General features: G+C 37.4%; 4 protein-coding genes and 1 pseudogene across 9 annotated transcripts; 4 read left to right on the forward strand and 1 right to left on the reverse strand.

Annotated features, from left to right (window-relative positions):
• The first annotated feature begins 3,270 nt into the window (after positions 1 to 3,270).
• On the forward strand, positions 3,271 to 4,659 carry LOC125206921. Its single transcript, XM_048106135.1, has one exon. It carries the CDS (start codon positions 3,271 to 3,273, stop codon positions 4,657 to 4,659), a length of 1,389 nt encoding a protein of 462 aa, XP_047962092.1.
• Positions 4,660 to 6,433: 1,774 nt separating this feature from the next.
• On the forward strand, positions 6,434 to 8,188 carry LOC125206922. Its single transcript, XM_048106136.1, has 3 exons — positions 6,434 to 6,464; positions 6,588 to 6,664; positions 6,810 to 8,188. The coding sequence occupies exons 1-3, from the start codon at positions 6,434 to 6,436 to the stop codon at positions 8,118 to 8,120; spliced, it is 1,419 nt and encodes a 472-aa protein (XP_047962093.1). The 3' UTR covers positions 8,121 to 8,188.
• Positions 8,189 to 8,298: 110 nt separating this feature from the next.
• Positions 8,299 to 14,210, reverse strand: LOC125205727. 6 transcript variants are annotated; one of them, XM_048104812.1, is made up of 6 exons: positions 13,340 to 14,210; positions 13,198 to 13,237; positions 10,605 to 12,798; positions 9,846 to 9,902; positions 9,677 to 9,732; positions 8,299 to 9,167 (listed from the first exon to the last, which is right to left on the reverse strand). In XM_048104812.1, the coding sequence occupies exons 3-6, from the start codon at positions 10,803 to 10,805 to the stop codon at positions 8,396 to 8,398; spliced, it is 1,086 nt and encodes a 361-aa protein (XP_047960769.1). In that variant the 5' UTR covers positions 10,806 to 12,798; positions 13,198 to 13,237; positions 13,340 to 14,210; the 3' UTR covers positions 8,299 to 8,395. The 6 variants fall into 6 exon arrangements, with proteins under 6 accessions (XP_047960769.1, XP_047960770.1, XP_047960768.1 ...); XM_048104813.1 differs by having other exon boundaries at positions 10,605 to 12,308; positions 13,198 to 14,210; XM_048104811.1 differs by having other exon boundaries at positions 13,198 to 14,210.
• A 1,165-nt stretch (positions 14,211 to 15,375) lies between these two features.
• On the forward strand, positions 15,376 to 17,502 carry LOC125206923 (clavaminate synthase-like protein At3g21360). The gene is made up of 3 exons (XM_048106137.1): positions 15,376 to 15,732; positions 16,056 to 16,309; positions 17,136 to 17,502. Exons 1-3 carry the CDS (start codon positions 15,376 to 15,378, stop codon positions 17,500 to 17,502), a joined length of 978 nt encoding a protein of 325 aa, XP_047962094.1.
• A 1,039-nt stretch (positions 17,503 to 18,541) lies between these two features.
• Positions 18,542 to 20,748, forward strand: LOC125207911 (annotated as a pseudogene).
• Positions 20,749 to 21,498: the final 750 nt, after the last annotated feature.

The raw sequence follows: 21,498 nt of genomic DNA on the forward strand, positions 1-21,498 counted from the left end.
GCTACAATAGCCTTGTACACTTGCAGGTATTATTTGGGTAAAATAAAGTTGAGTCAACATGGTGTTGAGATCTTTTGATTCTTCGATAGCCGCAACGACGTGCTCAAATTTTGACGTCAAGGAACGAAAAATTTTCTCAATGACACGAAGATCTTCAATGTTCTCTCCTTGCCTTTTCATTTGATTCACAATAACTAATGTTCTTGTGAAGTAGTCTGAAATGCTCTCCGTTTCAGACATGGCCAAACTTTCGAACTCGCCACGTAGGACCTGCAATCGAACTCGTATCGTCTTATCAATGCCGGTGAAAGCATTCTTCAGAATCTCCTAGGCTTGTTTTGACTTGGTGGCGGCACTTACTTTCTCGAACGTGGTTTCGTCAATACCTTGATAGATATTGAACAACGCCTTCCTGTCTCATTTCCTAGCGTCTCTAAGGGCGTTCCTCTAGTTGTTCGTCAGGGCATCTTCGGCTTCTTGGAAGGCAGGTTCGGTGTAGCCGTCTTGAACTATATCCCACAACTCTTGTGATTGCAACAAGACTCGCATCTGAATACTCTTATTCCCATAATTGTGTTTATCTAATTTGGCAATTTGGGGCTAGACCATATTCAACATTGCCGCCATATGTAGGACCGAGTGGCTCTGATACCAGATTTGTTGGAAATTTGACACACAAAATATAGAATCACTCAATAAGGATGAAACATAGAGGATAAGTATTAATAGGCTTCTCACAAAAGGATTACAAAATACACAAAAAAAGTGCTTCAGCACTACAAAACTCTCTTCTCTTTTCCTAACTTGGAGCTACGGCTCTTTTTCACTCCAACTCACACAATTCCTTTTCTTTCTTTCTATCTAAGAGCTTCGGTTCTTATAAACACTCACTCTTCCTTTCTCTCTACTATGAGCTACGGCTCATTCTCTCTAAATCTCATTCACTGCATTTCTTTTTCTCTTATAATACAATGAAGCAAGTACTAATATTTATAAGTAACTAAAGTTGATATATAGCTAACACATGCATGCAACGTGTCCTAATTAGTTTAATTAGGAAGATATCATATAATATAATACAATCAAGCAAGTACTACTACTGCGTCCGTCATTGACTATTTATAAGTAACTAAAGTTGAAATATAGCTAACATATACATGCTACGTGTCCTAAATAGTTTAATTAGGAAGATATCATATAATGACCACATACTCCATCGCCTTACACGTAATGCAATTGTGGCTTCTTTTTTAGCCATGAAGAACACAATGCTAACTCAAAAGTCCACCACTAATCTTCAAGTTGGTGATGCACTTGCTCGTCACCTACTCATCATCAAAACTATTCTTAACTTTTAGAAATCAACATGAACTACCCAAAAAAATGAATATAATCCAGACATTAGTTGTACATTTCACGTGGTGAGAGCGTGGGTACAATTTTTTTTAAAAATGATTCGATAATGTTGGTATGATAAGATTGAGGTTTAATAAAATAAAATATTGGTGGGATAAGATTGGTTCTGCAATAAATAAATCTCTGATTCAGAAAGTATGGGGTGATAATAATGGTGCTCATTATTTTCTAAAAATATTACTACTAAAATAGTTATAAATAAGATTATATTTATAGTTCTGAAATATTACGAGGAGATAACTAAATATATAAATAGTGCATGTCCAAATTTTTTGCATCCTAATTTTTAAATAAATAGTTATAAATAAGATAATTTGTTCTCAATTTATGAAAACCTTCTTTTGCATCCTAATTTTTAATTATTCTTATTTTTTTCCAGCACAAATAGTTACGTTTTTATTTTTCTATCCTTAAAAGATACTCCCTCCGTCCCTGATTAAAAGTCACACTTTTCTATTTCGGTTTGTCCCCAATTAAGAGTCACACTTGAGCTTCACTCACATTTTATTATAAAACCAATATAAAAAATGGGTCCCATACTCCATTAATTTTTTCAACCAATTTTCTTTACATTTCTTAAAACCCGTGCCCGGTCAAAGTGTGACTCTTAATCGGGGACGGAGGGAGTAGTATAGTAAGTTACTTTTAGTGTTTTTAGATACATTTTTTTTATATTTCTTTCCAATCAATTATAAGAACATTACGAACAAATAAAAATATATGGACCTACTTTAAAGAATAAATTAAGTAATTTTAAATTTTACTAATCAATATATAATAAGAATATAGTCGTACTGTATTGTTAGAGAAAATTCAGTTTTAATTAGTTTATAAACCATTGATATGAACTTATTCATTTCCAATTATTATATACTCCTTACCAAATTAAAGAACTCCATGGTCTTTTTATTTAGAAACCATCTCTAAATTACCAAAAAGGCCATTAGTTGCAAGTAATTTTATTATTCATATAAATTGTATAGTAGTATAATTAGTCTAAACTGTTCAGGTTTTTTATTTCTCATTTTTTTACAAAACGCATTTTCTCCAGGTTTACATAGTACTACTGTTTAAAAAATACTCCATCTATTTATGTAATTATAATTTTTATAAAAATCCAATGCCTATGATTCATAATGTCATTCTAAATATCATGATATGATCTAGTAATATACTTTCTTGTCGACGGAGGGAGTTCAAAACGCATTTATTAACAAATTAAAAACACAAACAATCAAGCATGTGCCCAAATTAATTAATTATTCGGTTGAACAGCAATACCAATTAATGGAGCCTAGAAGGCATCTATAAATAGAGTGGATTCATTTGTACAAAGACACACACACACAAACACAAATAAACTCAAGCTTAATTTGGCATTTCTACTTTTGAATCTTCTCAGCCTCTATTGTAAGTCTTGAATGTAGTTGACATTTCCTACTTTTCAATTTGTGTGAATTATATATTTCCCTCTAGCTACCAATAGTGCACAGTAGGTAGCACCGTTCCACCGTAATAGAGTCATTTTATCATTTTGGTACGTTCTAGTAACAGAGTCATTTTCCTTTTTAGTAAAGTTCAATACATTTTTCCACACTTACTTTACTCTGTCTTACTTTTTTCTCTCTTCATCTCTCTACCTTTTTTATTTTTCACTCTATTCTCTATTTACTTACTTACCTAACACAATTTTTCTTAATCTCCGTGCCGAAAAGAAACGTCTCGGAACAGAGAGAGTAGTAGCTAGTATGATGTTTGTATTTTACCAGTATTATTATTATTATTATTGTTTATATGGTTGCACTTGCACATTTATTAACAAATTATTGTTAATTTTGGTGAAGTTGGAGAAACATGACTACTACTTTGCTTCCAAACTCTATCGTGCTCAACGTCCCAACTGCAGCAACAAACCCTTATGTGTACCGCAAGGATGACAACTCGGTCGGGAGCGGAAGCGACAGCTTGTTCAACACGGCCGTGAAGATCACAGTCGAGCAAGCAACGGTGGACAGCAGATACGTCCACCTCCGATTCACTTACAACAACAAATATTGGCAAAAAAACACAGACGATAACTCCATCGTGGCCGTATCAAGCCAGAAAGTAGAGGACACGACGGATCCGTCGTGCACGCTCTTCGAGCCAAACCTGCAATCAAACGTGGTGTCTTTCACTCACGTCCAGACCGGGTGGCCCGTGGTGATCAACAACTCCACCAGCAGTCTGTACGTGGACGAAACGGGCAGCAGCGCCACGGCTCTAGGGTTTGTGGATGGGGACACATTAGTCCAGCTGCCGACTCACATAGCCCTGAAAGGAAACAACGGGAAGTGGCTCAAAGCCTACGCACCAGATGGCTGGTACCTGCAGTTCCAAGAGAGTGATCCTAACGATGAATTATCGGTGCAAACAGTGACACTAATGCCCAACGGGTACGTCCGGATACTCTCCAATCACTTCCGCAAGTTCTGGTGGACGGACACCTCCGACTCTGATCGATGGGTACACTCTGATTGGGATGATAGTAAGGGAAGCCAAACCGTCAGTTACTTCTGGCCTGTCAAAATCGACGATACCACCATAGCGCTTCGCAGCGCAGCCAACAACAACTTCTGCAAACGCCTCACGGTGGACAGCACCATGGCCGACTGCCTAGCTGCCTCGGTCAGCACCATCACAGATGAAGCGAGAATGCAGGTGCAAGAGCTCGTGTCCAAAAGGAAGATCTACAACGTGATGTATCACATGGAGGACGCTATGATCTATAACGAGGCGCCTTATGTGGGGGGCACATCCTCCCTCACCAACCCCAACGACGAGGAAGCCTCCATGGAAGTGTCCATCACGTATCAGAACGAGACGTCTTACACTTTCAGCCGCGGGACTTCCATCTCAGCCGGGGTGAGTGCCACTATAGAAGCAGGGATTCCCTTAATTGAGGACACAGAGATTGAAGTTTCGACTGAGATAAACGCGTCGCTAGAGTGGGACACCACCACAACCACAACCACTTCAGTTACGGCCACTGGCACGGTTACTGTGCCTGCTAATTCAACGGTCAGAGTGAGTTACGTTGGTACGCAGGGCACCTGCAACATCCCTTACACTTACACTCAGGAAGACGTGAGCTCCACCACCGGCGAAATCACCTACTACAGTCAGACTGATGGTATCTACAACGGAGTCAGTTGCTACAACTTCGCCTTTCAAGTCCAACCACTTCAGCCTGCCTCTGCTTGAAGTTGAAACATCAACGTGCCCGCGCATCCATCGCCTTTATCTTTATGTAATGTTTTCCGATTTCCGTCCTTGATGCTATTTCTTTTCTGTACCAATCTTCATTTCAATAAAGATCGATGTCTTTTTCTTATTGTTACTAGTTCACTGTTATTGGTTCTAAACATATGACCAAAATACAAATTTGATCTAAAACATTCACTTTTTTAAAACGAGTCCGTAACAAATTATTAAATTACCTTACACCAATTAAATCCATAAATTAGGATACTATTCTAAACGAATGCAGTCTAGACAACTCATCTCTCTTCTCTCTATCCTTTGCACTAGGTGAAAAACTTCCCCCTCTATTAGCTAGTATAGCTGCCTAGATCTGACGCCTAGCCATTCGTCGTTGCAGATTCCCTTCACCTCGCATAATTCGTTTCTTCTTCTTCCTCCCTTCTTAATCTGTGTTGAAGAAAAGATCAAATAACATTATACGAAAAGTTACTACATTAATTATGTCCGAACACGGGGCACGTGCAATATCCCTTATTCTTACACTCAGTAAAACGTAAGCTCCACCACCGGCGCAATTACCCACCGTCGCTTGAGTGATCGACCCCCATTTCCTTCTTCCATTTTCGCTTCCTCCATTTTTATCAAATAACAGCCTAAAAGATTAGATTTCAAGGTCAAAATCTCAACAATCTTAAATACTGTATCATTTATCAAGTATTCCCTCCTTTCCATAGTAGTAGAGTCATTTTGGTACGCTTTCTATAGTAGTAGTGTCAGTTCCCTTTTTAGTAAAAGTCAACACGTTTCTTCTCATTACTTTAGTCTCTCTTACTCTATTCTCTCTGCTTTTTTCATTTCATATTTTACTCTTCCTCTACTTAACTCACACAACACAATTTTTCTTAGTCTCTGTGCCGAAAGTCAACACAATATATAAAAATAGGACTTACATTCCACTAACTTTTTTAAAAACATAAATTAACATTCTTAATTGCATTAGAAAATACAATTTATAAGTTTAGATACCAAAGATATAGTTACCCCTATTAAATAACCCATTTCTTCTTTACCAAAAAAAAAAGTTTAAAAAAAAATAACCCATTTCTTTTTGTCATGTGAATTTAATTCCACGTCAGCTGCATCGGATATGATCATTAGACAAAAATATAGTAAATTAAAGGCAAAACACATCCTTAAGTTCTTGTACTTTTATGTTTATATTAATAGGTCCTTATACAATTTTTTTGTTTTAGTAAATCCTTGTACTTTTATATTCGATATATTCAAATCCTTAATTGATGGAACCGTTAACTTTTCCGTTATAAAATAACACATCATATATTAATTATTTGAATATATTCCACCTAATATCCTAGTTGAAAAATATGAACATAACATAAATAAAAAAAAGTAAATATAAAAACAAAAAATAAAAAAATAAAACAAGAATTCCAAATCGTTAAAAGAAATTTGTTGTTTGATTATTTGAGTATAAATTAATATTCGAACTTCAAATAATCAAACAACAAATTTCTTTTTTGGCTATAAGAATTTAGTGATAGATTAGAAATAAACAAAACAAGCAATTTTGTACATTGATATTTGACAGTGGTAATGGGAGTATTATTTTTTCTTCTGGTTAATATACATATTTTTTCACAACACAGACCACTTTCATTAGTATAAGTAAGTAATTACTTTCACAAATAAACTATTGGTTGTGATAGAAAATGAATATTGAAATATTAGATGAAAATTAAGGAGAAAGTAATCCATGGAGAGCACGCATCTAAATTCTGATGATGGCAAATCCATCCAACCAAAGATTATGTCTTAAAACACAGGTTTACACCAAACATTAATTGAAAACCATCCAAACAAAAATTAAGTCTTAGAACACAGGTTTAAACCAAACCGCTTAATATTAGAGTATAAATGGACTGCATACAATTTCCACAATCACACACACACTCCACGCAAATTAAGCCTTGGCATTTCTACTTTGGTAAGTCAACTCTTAACTACTTCATATATATTGTACATTAGTATTTTTTAAATTTCATTGAAGTTTGATTGTACATTACTACTAATTTTGATGAAGTTGGAGAAACATGACAACCCCCAACTTCATAGTGCTCCAAATCATGCAGGGTGTTAATAAGCCTTATGTATGCTGCCATGCCGACGGTCACCTTGGTTACGGAGGCGACAGCGTGTTCCGCCCTCTCGTGAAGATCGTAGTCGAGAAATCAACAGTGAACAACAACAACGTTCACCTCCGATTTACTTACAACAACAAATATTGGCAAAAATCCAAAGACAATAACAACCTCGTCGCAGTATCAAACCAGCCAGTGGAGGACACGACGGACCCGTTCTGCACGCTCTTTGAGCCGAGAGTGGCATCCGGTCGTGTGAATTTCATTCACGTCCATACCGGCTTGTTCGTCCAGTACACCTACTATCCCAACAATTTGTACCTCAGAGAAGACCATGGCTACGGGAATTTTGGGATGATCGATGGGGATGCGTTGGTTAAGATGCCTAACCATATAGCCCTGAAAGGAGACAACGGGATGTACCTCAAAGCAATCGAAAGATATGGCGCGCGCCTACAGTTCAGATCGAACGATGCAACCGATAAATTATCGGCCTACACTGTGACACTGATGCCTGACGGACTCGTGCGGTTACATTCGGATTATTTTGGCAAGTTCTGGTTTATGGCTGCTTCTGATTCCGGTTGGGTATACGGAGATTTTAATGATGATCCGAATTTTTTTTCTACCACTATCTTCCAGCCGATAAAAATCGACGACAACACCATAGCGCTTCGAAGCACGGTCAACAACGACTTTTGCATACGTTACTCAGACGATAATGTGAGCGACTGCCTAGCTGCACGGGCCGACTACATCCAGACATCGTCGAGAATGCAAGTGCAGGAGCTGGTGATGCACAGGAAGATCTACAACGTGGTTTATCGGATGGAGGACGCGAGGATATATGGCGAGACTCCTTTTTTGGCCGGCACTACTACCCTCACCAACAACAAGGATCAAGTGGATACCATGAGTGTGGAAATCACATATCAAGACCAGAAATCTTATACTTTTAGCCGCGGGTTTTCGCTGAAAGCAGGGGTGACCGCCACCATCGAAACAGGGGTGCCCTTCGTAGCCGAGGGTAAGATTGAAGTTTCTTTTGAGATAAGCGGGTCGTTTCAGTGGGACACCACCACAACCACTATGACTAGTGTTACGGCTCAGGGCTCGGTTCCTGTGCCGGCAAACAGTACGGTTAAAGTACATTATGTCGGGACAAGGGGCACTTGCAATGTCCCTTACAATTACACTCAACAAGATCAAAGCTCCACCACCGGTGAAATTACATATTATGATCAGACTGATGGTATATACCACGGAGTCAGTTATTACAACTTCGACTTTGTAGTCGAATAATCGATCTCAACATGGACGTCTACATCAACATCATCGATCACCTTTGCTTGTATCTTACGTGCTGTTCGTTTGATACTATGTTTATTGTAACCGTCTTCCTTAATACTATCAATAAAGATCGATTCTCTTCTAAAGATTTTTGCAAAAAAAAAATGCAGAGCTTATTTTGAACCCAAACTTTAAATAATTCTTACTACCTAAACTTCATCTATAAATAGAATTCATACATTTCAACAAGCACGCACAAACAAACACACTCGAGGCAAATCAATCTTTTAATTTGGTAAGTCTAACATCCAAGCAAGCGTCTGATTCAATGAGCCTGGTTCTGCTTCTTTCGACTTGAATATCCGGAAAAGAAGATTTATGTTGCTCACAAATAGTCTCGCCTCTTTCTCGCTATTTGTGATGGTGACACTCTCAAGCGAAGGGTGGCATTTTTTGAGCAAACACAGCACAAGTAACCAAACACAGCAACATCCAAACAGAGATTGTGTCTCATTACGCATTCCTGTGTCTGTTAGTGCAGCGTATGGGTCCTCGTCATCAGATGAAGAAGACTCTCCAGGCACAAAAGCTGGTTGTTCTAGAATGAGTTCCACCATGGCTGCACCGCTGCCGAATTTCACCCACACTTTCAAAAGTGAGGAACTGCAGATGCTGCGAGGACATGTGAAGTCCAATGAAATAGATGTGAGCTCCCTGAAGTTCTGAAGGAATGACAAGAACGCCAACTCCTTAATAGGTGATGACGTAATGAATTCACTCGTTTCTTCACTGGTAAAGCCTGCCAGCTTAGGGAGAAGCTCACAGATTTCATCAGTTGATTCAATAGAATGTGTAGTACTAGGAAGAGTCAAATGAACCGATTTCAAATAATAAATAGCCGAAGCAAAACGCTTCGAGACAAGGGAGTATCCGCACAGATGCTTTAGGTCTTCAAACCGGCTTAATATCAACGAAAGTAGTTCCTGTGGGATGCGAGCAAAGTGATCGACCCCATTTCCTTCTTCCAGTTTCGCTTGTTTCATTTTTTCAAGTAACGGCCTAAAAGGTTAAATTTCAAGGTCAAAATCTCAACAATCTAACATGGCTTAAATACTTACCCAATATGATGCAAGGACTGAGGCAATAATAACACAGTGACAGATTTCAACCATAAAAACACATTAGACAGTATATACTGTGCATGAATTGTGAACTAAGTTGGCCTATTTTGTGCAGGCCCAATTGCAAGAACTATACAAGATAAATCAGACATGAATTCGAGTAAGTTGGCTTCGTTACAGTCAAATAAACTTCCCAAACCATAAATTAAGTTCAAGACACAGACAATCCTCGACACGACAACATGATAGCAAGATCTAAACAAGATAATATCACATATGAATACAGAGATAGGAGATTATGGCAAGGCGCAAAAATGGATAACATAAAACATGAGAAGTTGATACACGACATCATGAATTGCCAGATCTAACGAAGATACACATTAATATTGCATAGATCTATTATTTCAGTCTAGTGCAATAAATCAATACAGAAATTCAAAAAACCTGTCGGTGAAAAGTGAACAAAATCTCCGATTCCAAGATCCCCCGCTTGAATGCTTCTATCCAGAAGAAGAAACCATAAAATAGATGACCAGTTATTTCAATACGAAGATCAAACAAACTAATAGTAAAGAAAAGAAATGGAAAGAAAAACATAGGGGGAAATGTTTACCTCTTCTGCTGCTATGTAAACGGAAAAGAAGCGGTGGCGGCGAAAAACCCAAGTTCCCTATTTCGATTCAGACCGCACAAGGGTAGGCGTATTATATAAGAATCGGAAGGTCACATCTCGTGTCCCCTTCCATTAAAACACAATTACTTCATACATAGTTTGGCAATATGCATTTACTCATTTTTGCCAATTTATTCCTCTAGTCAGCCTTCTTCAACTAAACAAGATTCTTCAACTAGGAATGTCAACTTTACTTTTATACATAGTAGAATAATGTAGGCAGATATCTCAAGCTTTCATCAAACCAAAATGCTGATGAAATTGACCGTCCTTCAATATCAGATTCTAACACTTAAAATAGCAGGATGGATCTAATAAGTTTATTGTTCAAAGCATATTGAAACTAAACTAGTAGAAACAGTTGGGACAAGTAATGAATATGAACACAGTAACGATTTTTGAGGCTTATCTAAAGTGACATATAAAGCTAGACCTGTTTCACAGAGTTTCGCCATGTATGTGAAGTTGTAATCGTTTCCAAAACATTCCTCAAGAAAACCATATTTTCAAAGGGACTAGTGCAATGAAGGGGTAAAGAAAACACAAACGGACATGTAATTTTCATTGAAATCTGAACTGTAAATCTCAATAACAACCGAGTAATAAGACATGCTCTGAGCCTCTGATTCTGCTAGCAATGTCAACACAGTCAACTGCATCAGGTAAAACAGATATACAAAGAAATTAAAAGGAACATACCTCTGTCTCTTGCACAAGTGAATCAACCAGCAAAATAATAAATATGACCAATTCATCAGCAAACTCAAGTACTACTATAATTCTGGAAATTTCAAAACAGTTTAGTTTGTGAAACAGATTTCCCATACAAGCAATAACAATTGGAATGCTAACATTATAATTAAATCCATCATAATCACAGTTTACATTCACACATAGCATAGTCAGAAACCTCTCTGTAGCTGGAAGATACAGTTATAAGCATTATCAGACAGGAATCTAGATATATCCATCACTTACTTAACATTCCTAATCTCAAACAAGATTCATCAACAAAATCTTCACAAAGTATAGCTAAAGAAATCTATAAGAAGCTAAACAAATTTGAAAATAGGCGTTATATGCCCAAAACACTCCTTGTTCTTCAGTGGCTTTGATTAAGTTTATTGTATATTTTGTCAATAAAAAAATTACTGTATTAAGAATACTAATTAGGTGCTACAATTAAATACACCGTTTTTCTATAAAACAGTCTTTAACATGTTTTCAATATTTATAATCTTTTATTGTTGATTTATTTTTAAAATTATATCAAATTAAAGTTATTGATGTGGTCTTTAATTTTATGAGTACATAGAATAAATGAAATTAAGCAAAATTGAAACTATAGAGAGATGAGAGGAAAAATGGAGGAAGATACAAGGAATCAAAGAGAAAAATAAAATATAAACATTAAAATAACAAAAAAGTGATTAAAAAAAAGAGTAAAATTGTGCCAAATAAGTGCAAAAATAGTACGAAAATAGTGCAAAAATAGAGCAAAAATAGAGCAAAAATAGTGCAAAAGTACCTTAAATTTTGATCAAGTCTTTATTCTAAGTACAAAATCATAGATAGAAATATTCCCAGATAAAAATAAATATCAAACTGTAGTCCCAAATTAACATTAAATCAAATGAGAGAAGAGCTAGTTTCGGCATAGTTAAACGTGGATAAGTAAGGAAATGTTTCTCCTTATTTACCTAAAAACTCCAACAACGAATCTCGCAAGTCCTTTTCATCCCCAGTATACTCCCAAGTCACTACATCATCGCCATCCTACGCGCCTGGATCAGAATCTAGTTCATCCACCGGATCTAACGTCGCATGATTCACCACTTTCACCAGTTATCCTGATTCCGGGATTTTTGAGTCACGCATCCAACAAGTGTCTGATTCAATGAGCATAGTTCTGCTTCATTCGACTTGTTTCTCCGAAAAAGAAGATTTATATTGTTCACAAATAGTCTCCCCTCTTTCTCGCTATTTGTGATGGTGACACTCGCAAGCGAAGGGTGGCATTTTCTGAGCAAACACAGCACAAGTAACCAAACACAACAACATCGAAAGAGAGACTGTGCACGCATTCCTGTGTCTGTTAGTGCAGCGTATGGGTCCTCGTCATCAGATGAAGAAGACTCGTTAGATGATGAAGCCTCCTCATGCACAAAAGCTGGTAGTTCTAGAAAGAGTTCCACCATGGCTCCACCGCTGCTGAATTTCACCCTCACTTTCCAAAGTGAGGAACTGCAGATACTGCGAGGACATGTGAAGTCCAACGAAATAGATCTGAGTTCCCTGAAGTTCTGAAGGAATGACAAGAACCCCAACTCCTTAATCGGTGATAACTTGATGAATTCACTCATTTCTTCACTGGTAAAGCCTGTCAGCTTAGGGAGAAGTTCGCTGAATCAAATAATACCAAAGAAATGGAAAATAGGGAGAGAAAAAATGGGGGAAAAGACAAGGAATCATAGAAAAAAATAAAATATAAAGATTCAAATACCTAAAAGTGATATGAAAAAGAGTAAAATGGTGCAAATATAGTGCGAAAAAATAGTACTACGAAAATAGTGCGAAAGTAGCTCCTATGTTGATTAAGTCTTTGTTCAAAGTACAAAATCATAGAAACATTCGCAGATGAAGAAAAATATCAAACCAAATTAACATAAAATCAAATCAGAGAAGAACCAGTTTGACGTCTGCCAGCTTAGGGAGAAATTGATAGATTTCATCAGCTGATTCAGTAGAGTGTGTAGTACTTGGAAGAGTCAAATGAATAGCCAAAGCAAAACGCTTCAAGACAAGGGAGTATCCACAAAGATGCTTTAGGTTTTCAAACCGGCCCCATTTCCTTCTTCCATTTTCGCTTGTTTCATTTTTATCAAATAACGGCCTAAAAAGTGATTGAAAAAACACATTTGACATTGTGGATTGTGCAAAATTGTGCATGAGTTGTGAACTAAGTTGGCCTTTTTGTGCAGGCAAAATTGCACGAACTATACAAGACAAATCAGACATTAATTCGACTAAGTTGGCTTCGTTACAGTCAAATAAACTTCCCAAACCATAAATTAAGTTCAAGACAATCCTCGACACAACACATAATAGCAAGATCTAAACATGAATACAGAGGAAGGAGATTATGAAAAGGCACAAAATGGATAACATAAAACATGAAAAGTTGATACACGACATCATAAATTGCCAGATCTAACTAAGATACACACTAATATTGCATAGATCTATTATTATAGTCTAGTGCAATAAATCAATATAGAGAATTTAAAGAAACCTCTCGGTAAGAAGTGAACAAAATCTCCAATTCCAAGCTTCTATCCAAAAGAAGAGACCATAAAATAGATGACAGTTATTTCGATACGAAGATCAAACAAACTAATTGTAATGGAAAGAAAAACATATGGGGGAATGTTTACCTCTTTTGCGGCTATGTAAATGGAATGGCAGCAGTGGCGGCGAGCGAAAAACCCTAAATTCCTTATTTCAATTTGGAACGCACAAGGCTCGGCATATTATATAAGAATCGGAAAGTCATATCTCGTGTCGCCTTCCATTAAAACGCGACTACTTCATATATAGCTTGGCAATATGCATCTACTCGTTTTTGCCAATTAATTCAGCCAGCCTTTTCCACTAAAACAAGATTCTTTAACCAGGAATGACTAACTTTACTTTTTACAATAGTAGAATGATCGAGGCAGATATCTCCAGCTTTCATCAAACAAAAATGCTGATGAAATCAACCCCCCTTCAATATCAGACTCTAAAACTTAAAATAGCTGGATGGATTTAATAAATTCATTATTCAAAGCATATCAGATCACTCAAACCAATGAGTAAACAGAGCCAACCTTTCATTGAATCTAAACAACTAGAAACAGATACACCAGAACAAATGGGATGTGACGAGTTTAAGGCTTAACTAAAGTACCTGTGAGTGGCAGATGAAGCTAATTTAAATCTGAATTGTAAATCTGAGTGATAAGACAAGCTCTGATTCAGCTAGCAATGTTAACACAATCAACAGTATCAGGTAAAACAAAACAGATACACAGAAGAAATTAAAAGGAACAATATTCGTCTCCTGCTAATTCATCTTCAGTTCACAAACTGAATCAGCCAGCAAAATGAGATTTATGACCAATTCATCAGCACAATTCTAGAAAAACAAAACCGTCTAATTTGTGAAATTAGAATTGGAATGCTATCATTATAATTAAATCCTACCTAATCACATTTTACATTCACACATAGCGCAGTTAGAAACCTCTAGTTGGAAGATTCAGATTGAAGAAATCGCTAGAGAAATCTACAGAAAATAGGCGTTATCGGCGGTTGAAGATGGCGGGGGCAATCGGCCCACCAATAAGCCAAATTGGGCCTGCAGTTGTTCGGTCCATCAATAAGCCAAATTGGGCTTACAATTATTCGGCCCATCAATAATAAATACAGTAACCAATAATCAATAAGAAAAATGTAACAAAAAATCACGTAACGTTTCTCACTGGGCATAAAATAAGTTAAGGAGTTAAAATCGTTTTATTATTATTATTATTATTATTATTATTATTATGAGAGTTGCTAATATAGGAATTGCTTTGATGGACAGAGGTGTCCACGGTTCCTGAACCGGCGGTTACGGTTCGAAACCGTCGGTTCCGGTTTTGGAAATTGTTGACTGGAATCGAACCGCGAGGGTGATTCGCAGTTACGGTTCCGGTTCCAAAATCGCCAGTTTTGGTTTCGGTTCTGAATCGGTGGTTTTCTGGCGATTTTTTACAGTTTTTCACAGTTCCAGACCGTCAGTTTTTTGTGGTTCCGGCTTGATTTCATGGTTTTCCGGCAGTTTTTCGCGGTTCCGATTTGAAACCACCCCAAACCGGCAGTTCCGGCACGGTTTCAGTTCGAAAAAAATTTAACTTGAATCGAACCACGGTTCAAAAATCGATGGTTTCGGTTCGGGTAAATTCTCACGGTTTCAGTTCGGAACCGTAAAACCGACGGTTACGGTTTTGGTTTCGGTTTTAACTGCCGGTTCAATAAAACTTGGGCAGGTCTATTGATGGTATTGGTATACAAGGCGTTTGGATTGTCGAATTTATTGATGGTGATTGTTGCTAAAATAAAGAAAATTCTAAAAATAAAAAACATTTAAAAATATTGGGTTGGTTCAGCCGACCTATGCACCCTCTTGATCCGGCAACTACTCGTTTTATATTATTCTTAGGCCAATCAGATCTTAGTAAAAATGGGTAAGACACAAATCTAACTCATTCAATATCAACAAAAACATTACATAGTAGATTCATTTTTTCATATCGATTTTAGCACATTATTAAGTTGCCGGCTGGAATATAATTAATCACGTTATTTAACATAAGTGGACCGAAAATCGATCGAGGCATCGAGCTATATATATATTTGAAATAAGTGAGCCAAAACTCAAAAAAAGATGGCTGCAAAATACTTATTCACTAGAGTGAAAACCCCATTTCAGAGAAAATTCACCGGAGAAACTTTTCCGGCCGTATTATCTCCGGCAATGCCGGCATGTGATTTGTCGGCAGCCGTGAAGGAGGAGAAGAGTTTGCTCGAGTCTCTTCTGCATAGACACGGCGCCATTCTATTCCGTGGCTTTGATTCTACAGCCACAGGTGCCGACTTCAACGACGTCGTTGAAGCCTTCGGCTACGAGGAGCTGCCCTATGTCGGGGGCCCCGCTCCCCGGACTAGAGTAGTCGGCCGGGTTTTCACGGCCAACGACGCCCCGCCTCACCGGAAAATCCACTTCCATCATGAAATGGCACATGTGATCATACTATATCCTTACTCTAATTAACTTGTTTATTAATTCCAATTTCGTCTATGAAAAATAGTCATGTTTTTTCTGTCTACGAAAAATAGTCATGTTTTTTCAACGTGGTTTGTTAACCAAAATTAGTACTCACTACTCCCTATATATCTATTTATGGTAAATTTCTCTCTAACAACATTGCATAGTCATGTTTTTTCAACGTGGTTTGTTAATCAAAATTAGTACTCCGTATATATCTATTCATGGTAAATTTCTCTCTAATAGCATTGCATGAAACTTGTGTCGACTACTATTAAGACTACTTGTGGCCATTGCAGCTGCCGTCGTACCCTCGGAAATTGTTTTTCTTCTGCGAAGAAGAAGCGGCTTCCGGGGGAGAAACGCCAATACTTCTAAGCCATATTTTGTATGAGAGGATGAAAGAGAAATACCCAAATTTTGTTGGAAATATCGAGGAATTGGGATTGATGTACACAAGATTTTTAGAGGGAGAAGACGACACTTCATCTGCCCTCGGTCGTGGCTGGAAATCTATGTTTGGAACCTCAGATAAGATTGTGGCTCAACAAAGGTTTGTCATAACTAAATCTGTACTTTTTTGTCTTACTTTATTTTCCAATTTGAGGTACTTTCACATATTCCATGGTCCACTACTAATAATCTTGAATCCTTGATATTTGGCCTATTACCAATTATAGTATTATGAAGTATTATTAGTAAAAACAGAATCTATCTAATAAAATTGAAAGGGACTTTGTGGAGTATCCACTATTGATTATGGATGCATGGAAAGTGGTTGGACCTAAAAGTAATTGGGCCTACAGTTACTCGGTCCATCAATAAGCCCATTGGGCTCAATTATTTCTTTCTCATAAGTTAATAACTTTCGCTACTGTAGAACTGAGAGAATACTATCAACCATTAAATTGGGACAACTAAGAGCGTCCACTATAGGAGAGCCGCGGCTCGTGGCCCGACCGTGGCTCCCTATAGTGGGATTCATGGGAGGACGTGGCGGGGGGAGAGCCCACGAGAGCGCCACTCGCGTGGCCCGGCCGCGGCTCTCCTATTGCAGCGGCCATGAGCTGCGACTTTCCCTATTTTCATTTTTTTTTTTTAATTCTATAAGTATACACATGTTTTTACCTCATTCCTACACAAATTCTATAAATATACCCATTTTTAATTAAAATATACACAAAATGAAAAAAATAAATTATTTGGTAGTTTAGGCATGTCCACTATAGTGTAAAACATGGATGTGGTGGCCCGGCCACGATTTTATGACTTGGCCACGTTTTGTGGCTTGGCCAGGCTAACTATAGTGGACACTCTAATGAAATAACCAATAAATTCTTCGTAAAATGTAACAGAGAATCTCGTACAATTTCGTACAGGGCAGCAAAGCTAAACGCAAAGCTGGAATGGACGGAGAACGGAGTGAAGATGATAGTGGGCCCCGTCCCGGGAATCAAACGGGACGAAACAAGGCCGCATCGCAAGATATGGTTCAACTCCATGGTAGCTGCGTACACGGCGGAGGGGGGCGGCCGGAACGATCCCAAGAAGACGGGAGTGAGTTTTGGCGACGGAAAGCCTTTGCCGGAAAATATAATCCATGATTGTATGAAAATCATGGAAGAGGAAAGCATTGATATTCCATGGCAGAAAGGGGACATATTACTGATTGATAATCTTGCAGTTCTTCACTCGAGAAAACCATTCACCCCTCCACGTACGATTTTAGCTGCCCTATGCAACTAGCTCATGCATCTTCAATCAATTGCTAATAAAACTTCCGCCTTCAAAAAAAAAAAAACTCCCCTCCGTCCCTAAAAATTTGTCACTTATTTCCTTTTCCGTCTCGTTCCTAAAAATTTATCACCTTTCACTTTTATCATTTTTGGTAGTGGACCTCATATTCCACTAACTCATTCTCAATCACATTTTATTATATATCTCATTCAACCCACTTTCTATTACATTTCTTAAAACTCGTGTCGGGTCAAATGGTGACAAATTATGGGGGACGGAGGGAGTAGTTCACTTTTATATTTTGGTCCGTCCACTAAAATCTAAAATTTACTCTCTGTGTCCCTCATAAAGAGTTCTATTTTGTCATTTTTATGAGTCATATTTCACTTTTATCATAAATGGTAAGTAGGCCTCACATTCTACCAACTTATTCCACTCACATTTTATTATAGTACTATATAAGTGAAACTTATATTCCACTAACTTATTCAACTCAATTTTCTTTACATTTCTTAAATCTAGTGGTGCTGGGTCTGCTGACATTGTAGTATTAATTTTTAAGCCTAATACTTACTCTCTCCTCTATAGTAGTTGAGTCATTTTGTATTTTCCATAGTAGTGGAAGTATTTCTCTTTTTAGTAAAAGTCTAACACATTTCTTCTCACTTACTTTTCCCTCTCTCTTATTTTATTCTCTCTATTTTTTTCTTTATCTTTTTATTTAGTACATTACATATCATTTTCTTAATCTCCGTGTCGGAGAGAAATGTCTTCACTGCTATAGAACGAGAGGAGTATATATGTATAGCCTATATGTTCAAATCTAACTTAATAAATGAATATTGACAAAAACATGAAGTAGTAAATTTCATATGGCCAACTTTTTGGCACATCATTATGATTATTTGGGGGCTGGTCGTGTGCCTTTTTTAACCACATAATAAAAATTAACAAGTCCTAAATCATAGGAGTACTATTTTGGCAACCAAATTTAAAGGTGCCGACAAATTGATTGAGCTTATAAATGAAGTGGGGAAAAACTCAAGGAAAAGAAAAACATGGCCGCAAAATATCCTAGCTTATTCACTAGAGTGGAAACCCCATTTCAGAGAAAATACGGCGGAATAACTTTTCCTGCCTTATTATCTCCGGCAATGCCGGCATGCACTTTGCCGGCAGCCGTCAAGGAGGAGAAGAGTTTGCTGGAGTCTCTTCTGCAGAGACACGGCGCCGTTCTATTACGTGGCTTCCATACTACAGCCACAGCTGAAGACTTCAACGACGTCGTTGAAGCCTTCGGCTATGAGGAGCTGTTGTATGTCGGCGGACCCTCTACTAGGACTAAAGTAGTCGGACGGGTTTACACAGCGAACGACGCCCCGCCTCACCGGAAACTCCATTTCCATCATGAAATGTCCCATGTGATCATATGTCCTCTTTGCTAGCATAATTGATGCAGTTGCAACCGACGAAACTGAAAAAGTCAAATTAAGTCATTCCAAGACTTTGACTTTTTCAATTTTTGTCGTCAGTTGAAACTGCATCATTTACTTATTTCTTTTTTCTACAATATATACTGATGAAGGGCATGTATGTGGTTGTTTTTCAGCTGCCATCTTATCCTCGCAAGCTGTTTTTCTTTTGCAAGGAAGAAGCGGCTTTCGGGGGCGAAACCCCCATACTTCTAAGCCATATTGTGTACCAAAAAATGGAAGAAAAATACCCAGATTTCGTCGAAAAATTAGAGGAATTTGGATTGATATACACAATATTTGCGGAGGAAGAAGACGATGATTCATCTGCCCTCGGTCGTGGCTGGAAATCTATATTTCAGACAGAAGATAAGATTGTGGCTCAACAAAGGTATATAGCTACCTACCTACTACTACTAACTAACTCTGCATCCTTTCGCATTGCTTGATTTTCAATTTCAGCTTTCATATATTTGTGATCAATTTAAATTAATATCATATATAAATAACAGAATTATTTGTATGTAAATTCACAAGCTTTCAATATTTTATGAGTTTTTTATTCGGAAACACTAGCATATATATAAGTTCTCAATCCTAAACTTTAAAAATTCAACCCCAATTACCTAAATTGATCTCTTGTTAAAAGCGAAAATCTTTCTATTCATTTATCCATCAAAAAGATATCAAACTTCTATGTATTTATATTTTTAAAAATAGTGTAGTAATAAATTAAGAAAAGATAGAAAGTCACTGTATTTACAGAAAAATATATTACATAATTTAATTAATAAATGGTTGATAAATAAACCATACAATAAATAGATTGGGAGTTAGTCAGAGAGTAATTAATCAAACAATAAGGTGGTGTTCGGTTGGCAAGATAAAATAATACCAAGATATAATCTAGGATTGAGTTGTGAGATTATTTTAGTCATATGGGGTTAGCTAAGACTAATTATCCCATGATTATCCATCTAGGATTGAGTTGAAGGACTTAATCTCATGAACCAAACACACTATTAATTTAATTCGGGATACACCCCTAAGTAGATTAGGAGTTAGTGATCAGATATTAATTAAATTTATAAAGAATCTATTAGTCTACAATAAATATTTATTAAATGTATAAATTAGAAATATCATTAATGTGTGTTCATTTCTTATAGATATAAATCTAAAACTTATAATCCAAAAAAATTACTCACAGAACAACTTATGCACTATAATATCGAACACATAAATGTAACAGAAAATCTCGTATCATCTCAAACAGGGCGGCAAAGTTAAACACAAAGTTGGAATGGACGGAGAATGGAGTGAAGATAATAATGGGGCCCACCCCGGGAATCAAACGGGATGAAACAAGGCCGCGCAAGACATGGTTCAACTCCATAGCGGCTGCTTACACTGCGGAGGGTGGCGACCGGAAGGATTCCGAGAAGATGGGGGTGAGCTTTGGCGACGGAAGCCCTTGCCGGAAAATGTAATCCGTGATTGTATGAAAATCATGGCAGAGGAAAGCATTGATATTCCATGGCAGAAAGGAGACCTTTTGATGATTGATAATCTTGCAGTTCTTCACTCTCGAAAACCATTCACCCCTCCACGTAGGATATTAGCTGCATTCTGCAAGTAGCTCTTGCATCTTCAATCAATTAATACTATCAAATGATCTACTACTAGTTAATTAATTAATCACGTTGTGTTTGTAACTTTCTATTGTAATAATACAGACTTTGTAACAAATGCAGTAATATTACAATATACTTTTATCATTGAATTTTATAGTTCATCATTAGACTTGTTGGAAAAAGAGATCATAAATAGCCGCCCGACATTCATTACAGTGGAGTCCCTAGAGCATACTTAATAGTGTAGAGTTCCTAGTTGTGGTGTAGTTCCAATATTCATTAATTGGTGTACTCAACGAGGCATAAATTTCCCTATAATTATAAATACTAGGGAGATGAGTATCTCAAACATATAAGAAATACATAACACTATTTTTTTCTCTACTTCCAATATGCCTTCTCAATCTTGTTATACCTCTCTCGATTACCATCTTTAAGATGGTATCAGAGCAGGAAATCAACAAAAAACCTCAAATGGAGGAAAGCCAAATACACACTCTCAGCTATTGATTGAGACAATCTCAAATCTAATTGATTTGTACAAAGCCAACACAAAACAAAACCAAAATTCCTACTAGACGAAGAACTTCAGCGTAGAGACCAATCCTCCTCCGCCACAGCCACTCTTTACAACTCATTCACACCTAAATGGTGAAGAAAGTAAGGAATCCATTGATGACAGCAACTCAGCTCCCAGCAAAGAAAGCGGCAGCAATGCTGAATCTGGAGACGCAGCTGACCATGAAGCTGCAGAAACTCCCGAGACTGCAGCAACAGACTCTCGTTTCCCTTCCGATCGATTCCGCAGAGTATACAGTCAGCAGCCGCTGGAGCCGACGGTAGAGCTCTCGGAGGATGAACAGCTGGCTGCTGTAGTAGGCGACCAATCTGCAGCGACA

Source organism: Salvia hispanica, chromosome 2, assembly GCF_023119035.1.
Source record: "Salvia hispanica cultivar TCC Black 2014 chromosome 2, UniMelb_Shisp_WGS_1.0, whole genome shotgun sequence".
Taxonomy (NCBI): domain Eukaryota; kingdom Viridiplantae; phylum Streptophyta; class Magnoliopsida; order Lamiales; family Lamiaceae; genus Salvia; species Salvia hispanica.

What these genes read in the sequence shown, in the direction of transcription:
- LOC125206921 (XM_048106135.1), top strand. Translation starts at nt 3,271, where the DNA reads ATGACTACTACTTTGCTTCCAAACTCTATCGTGCTCAACGTCCCAACT.
- LOC125206923 (XM_048106137.1), top strand. Translation starts at nt 15,376, where the DNA reads ATGGCTGCAAAATACTTATTCACTAGAGTGAAAACCCCATTTCAGAGA. An exon ending in TCCATCATGAAATGGCACAT is followed by an intron (nt 15,733 to 16,055) that starts GTGATCATACTA and finishes TGGCCATTGCAG; the next exon opens with CTGCCGTCGTACCCTCGGAA. An exon ending in AAGATTGTGGCTCAACAAAG is followed by an intron (nt 16,310 to 17,135) that starts GTTTGTCATAAC and finishes AATTTCGTACAG; the next exon opens with GGCAGCAAAGCTAAACGCAA.
- LOC125205727 (XM_048104812.1), bottom strand. Translation starts at nt 10,805, where the DNA reads ATGCTATGTGTGAATGTAAACTGTGATTATGATGGATTTAATTATAAT. An exon ending in TTTACATAGCAGCAGAAGAG is followed by an intron (nt 9,733 to 9,845) that starts GTAAACATTTCC and finishes TCTTCTGGATAG; the next exon opens with AAGCATTCAAGCGGGGGATC. An exon ending in TGTTCACTTTTCACCGACAG is followed by an intron (nt 9,168 to 9,676) that starts GTTTTTTGAATT and finishes TTAACCTTTTAG; the next exon opens with GCCGTTACTTGAAAAAATGA.
- LOC125206922 (XM_048106136.1), top strand. Translation starts at nt 6,434, where the DNA reads ATGGAGAGCACGCATCTAAATTCTGATGATG. An exon ending in GCATCTAAATTCTGATGATG is followed by an intron (nt 6,465 to 6,587) that starts GCAAATCCATCC and finishes GCTTAATATTAG; the next exon opens with AGTATAAATGGACTGCATAC. An exon ending in GCCTTGGCATTTCTACTTTG is followed by an intron (nt 6,665 to 6,809) that starts GTAAGTCAACTC and finishes CAAATCATGCAG; the next exon opens with GGTGTTAATAAGCCTTATGT.